Source organism: Salvia splendens, chromosome 2 (genome assembly GCF_004379255.2).
Source record: "Salvia splendens isolate huo1 chromosome 2, SspV2, whole genome shotgun sequence".
Taxonomy (NCBI): domain Eukaryota; kingdom Viridiplantae; phylum Streptophyta; class Magnoliopsida; order Lamiales; family Lamiaceae; genus Salvia; species Salvia splendens.
In genome coordinates, this window is record NC_056033.1 from 36271857 (window position 1) to 36276260 (window position 4404).

The 4404-nt window shown below is 41.9% G+C and overlaps 1 protein-coding gene across 1 annotated transcript; it reads left to right on the forward strand.

The window, feature by feature from the left end:
- Nucleotides 1–770: 770 nt before the first annotated feature.
- On the forward strand, nucleotides 771–3077 carry LOC121792506 (uncharacterized protein At5g02240-like). Its single transcript, XM_042190488.1, has 7 exons — nucleotides 771–1109; nucleotides 1560–1831; nucleotides 1916–1952; nucleotides 2034–2131; nucleotides 2335–2396; nucleotides 2545–2668; nucleotides 2736–3077. The coding sequence occupies exons 1-7, from the start codon at nucleotides 929–931 to the stop codon at nucleotides 2853–2855; spliced, it is 894 nt and encodes a 297-aa protein (XP_042046422.1). The 5' UTR covers nucleotides 771–928; the 3' UTR covers nucleotides 2856–3077.
- Nucleotides 3078–4404: the final 1327 nt, after the last annotated feature.

Consider the following 4404-nt stretch of genomic DNA (forward strand, 5'->3'; position numbering starts at 1 on the left):
TAAAGAATAAATTATTTAATACTTTATCTGGTATTGATTAAAATATCTAATATTTTAATTGGATTAAAAATCTCCCTTCAAAAACAATGAATACTACGTGCCCGTTCGGTTAACCATATAAAATAATGGTGGATAACAATATAGGATACAATAGAGATGAGCTTTTTTTATAGGATGAGCTTTATCTAGGATTGATTTAGTAGAAGGGGGTTAGGCTAAAATGGGTTTTATCTAGAATTGATTTAGTTGGAGGGGGTAAGGCTAAATGAATAGTCTAATTAAAATAGTTAAGTTGCATTAGTTATGTGGGCTTATGTGAGGGCCTCTTACTAAAAGGAAAGTAAATTATATCTATTCTTCTCCATGTTGCAACAGAACAGGGGCGTACATGAACAATTTAGTCCGAAAAGTTTTTGGCGTGATATATTACTACTAAAATGAAAATCAAACTATTTTCGTTAAAACAACGCTAGAAAAAGAAAATCAGCAAGGCGACCTAATTATTACTATCTCCTTCTAAGAAAAATAGAACTAGTAGTAGTAATATTTTTTTTTATTTTAGTAGTAGTAATAACTTTTTCATTTTGAAAAATTCATCAAAATTAATTTCTATCGATAATTTTTTTCTCTAATAATCCAGTCTAATAATTTTAAATCATTTCTTAATCTGATTTTACCAAATTGTATTAAAAAATTTAAACTCGTCCACAATTAAGATTATATTTATGGAGGGAGTATTATTATTCCTTAAGTAAAAAGCTGGTTGTTGATTGAGATAAGATGGAAGTTTGAAAAACGGATAAGAAAATGAGCAAAGAGTCTGCTTTGCTGAATCAAAAATTCTGAGTCTCTTACATTCATCTCCGACGGCCGCCGTCGCATGGACATAGATCCGTATTAGTAGCCTTTAGCCTGAGAAGTAGCAGCTATGGCAAATGTCTCACTCACCTCAGCCGCCACTCATAAATGCTGGACCTTCAATCCTATTTCTAGGGCTGCTTTCCCCAATTCCTTTGCATTCCGATTTTCTCAGCCGCGAAGAGCCACAATTATCATGTCTACCTCAAGCAAAACCACTGTTCTTGTCACCGGTGCCGGCGGTCGAACTGGTATAACATGAACTATCTATCAGCGCTTCAATGTTGGATTATTATTTGCATGATTTCCTATTTGTTTGTTTGCATGGTTTATATAATGTAGACTAATTAATTATTTACTTCAAAGGATTCATTAATTTTATTGGCTTGTTTGCTTTTGCGATGAATGTGAGGGTTTATGGGGGGTTTGGCAGGGTTTTTCAATGTGTTGCTCCCTTTAATTTGTTGAAAATGTTGGAAAGAGGTGAATTATCATTAATCAACTTGATGGCCATGCAAAATTAAGAAACAGAGGACAAAATAAAACCCTAGTCTGTGCCTTGATGTTTAAAAAGAACACTTAGATTTCTTTTGCCATCCTTCATTTTGCTTTAATTAGCCTTAGTTTTATCACCTTGGTGTGAGATGGACGGCATTGCATTTTTTCTTGATCATTCCCTGTGACGCGTTGTTTGGTTGCAGGGCAAATTGTTTACAAGAAACTAAAGGAGAGAGTGGACCAGTATACTGCAAGGGGTTTGGTACGAACACCGGAGAGCAAGGAAAGCATCGGTGGTGAAGACGATGTTTACGTTGGGGATGTAAGAGATGCTGATAGCATTGTTCCAGCTATTCAGGGGATTGATGCTCTTATAATTCTCACTAGTGCTGTGCCGAAGATAAAACCTGGCTTCGACTTCTCTCAGGGTGGAAGGCCAGAATTCTATTTTGAAGAAGGAACATTTCCCGAACAGGTTCTCTGTTTTCGCCTGTTGTTACTGCTGCTAGATTTTAATGGTTTCAGTCACTAATGTATCTCACCTCATTTTCTTGATTAGGTTGATTGGATTGGGCAAAAGAACCAAATAGATGCTGGTGAGGCCCGTGCTTATGCTTCATTTGTTTTGTTAACTGTTTCCTATTGTATTTCTCAAAAAGATGTGTTGTGTTGAACAGCCATAGCTGCTGGAGTGAAGCAGATTGTTTTGGTTGGATCAATGGGAGGAACAAATTTAAATCACCCTCTAAATAGCCTAGGAAACGGAAATATCTTGGTTCGTCCTCTACTCTCCAGCAACTCGATCACCTTCGTTTTATCTGTTTCATTGATTTTTTCCATTGTTGAAATCCAGGATTAGGTTGCTTCTTAGCTTACCTCTAAAACACATTTCACTCAGTTATAAACGCCACATTCAGTATCAGCAGCTGGTCACGGATGCACTATTTCGTGTTTTCATATGTTTCTTTCTGGTCGCAGGTTTGGAAGAGAAAGGCCGAACAATATCTGGCTGACTCGGGGATACCGTACACCATAATTCGGTATTGTTTACTTTTTCTTTCGACACCTAGAAAAGATTCACACTTAGTATTACTAAGCCACCTTATCTGTGAATTTTATGGATCAAGTCTTCAGATCATAGTTATCTTGCATTCTTGTAATTTTCCATCTCTTAATCTGGCGAGCTAGGGCTGGAGGTCTGCAAGATAAAGATGGCGGTATAAGAGAGCTGCTGGTTGGAAAAGACGATGAACTTCTTGAGACAGAAACAAAGACAATCGCGAGGGCTGATGTTGCAGAAACCTGTATTCAGGTAGCAATATTATCCTGTTCACTCACACAATATGCTGATTCTTCCTCTGACAACATTAACTTATCAGGCATTAAGCTTTGAGGAGGCGAAATTCAAAGCTTTTGATCTCGCCTCTAAGCCTGAGGGATCCGGTACACCAACCAAGGATTTTAAGGCTCTATTTTCTCAAGCCACTTCTCGTTTCTGATTAAACATCGTCTGTATCCATACAAGAGTCGTTTCTTTCACCATGACCGGTTAATTCTTCTTAGTCTTTTCAATCGGAATAAGAGTATGAATTATTTCCAGATATTCAGCAATTCTTCTGCACTGCTGCTAGCACATGTAAGTTTGTGTAACCTTCTATGATCATAACCTGGATTTATACATATTCCACTTAAACTGATATCTAGTCTTATTATTATTTAAATAACTCGAGTATGAATTTCCAGTTTATTTTGATATTTTACTTTCAGTTTTTCCCAGTTTCACTTGTTAGATGATAATGGATACTAAGCTTTGCTGTTTAACATTATTGCCTTAGCCGCTGGCAGGTCAATCAAAAGAGAAAAAAATCCAAAATTATGAATTAGTAACAAAAAAAATTCGTGTTGTTTGGGAGATTGGAGAGTGGAATTGAAGAGAGTAAATGTGATGAGTGTTGTGTAAGAGCATCTCCAATGGTCGGCGTCACCACCGGAGCGCCGATTTTTCGCCCACGCCGGTTTGACGCCGAACCATTGGAACCGGCGTGGGCGAAATCGGCGTCAAAATCGGCGTCGCCATGCCGATTCCCGCGCTGACGCCGGTTCCCACGCCGATCCTCACGGGCGCCATTGTGGCTCCCGGATCGGCGCCAAACCGGCGTCGGATTTAAATATTTTTTTTTTTTTTTCGCAAAACACAATATATACGCGCGTTGAACCTCATTTTCATTCGCACCACTTGTTTTAACGAGTACTCTCTCTCTACCTTACTTTCTGTACAAGATCAATAACGAGCAATGGAGAACAACTACGAAGGTACTCCAGTTAATCCCGGGGGATGGTCTCAGACTCCCCCGGCTCCCGGTGTAGGGTCTCAGACGCCCCCGACTCCCGGGGCAGGGTCCCATACTTCCCCGGCTCCTGGGGGAGGTGGTTGGCCTCCAATGAGCGGGTACTACAACGTGTACCCGTGGCAGCAGATGATTCCGGGGTGGGCACCCGGCATGCAGCCCCCTATGCAGATGATGCCGGGGTGGGCACCCGGCATGCAGCCACCGGCGCAGCAGATGATGCCACCGGCGCAACATATGATTCCACAGTCGCAGGCGACGCACGGGGGGGACAACGCCTATCGGCCGACTTTTGATTTTTCCACCGGTTCTTCGCACACATCGACCCCAACGGATGCACAGTATTCGGAGACCTTCTCCTTAGCGGACTTGGGTTTTGATATTAACGACGTTTCTGAAACTCTCATTCAAAGCTAGGGAGTAGGGCGGGGTAAGAAGAAGGGCAAGGCGAAGAAGGTCGGCGAGTCGTCGCAGCCCCGCGCCGAAATCCGGGGCCGGAGGAAGTGGACGGACGCGGAGAACGTTGCGGTTGCCAAGGCGTGGGTGAGTGTTTGCGACGATCCTCTCGTTTCAAACAACCAGAGGATCGTCAACTTGTGGGCGAAGATAGCTGCAGCCTACAGGGCATTTTGCCCTGAAGGGAGACCGTGCACCGGGGAGGAGGTCCGGAAGTGCTGGGACCGAATCAGGGCTGGCGTCT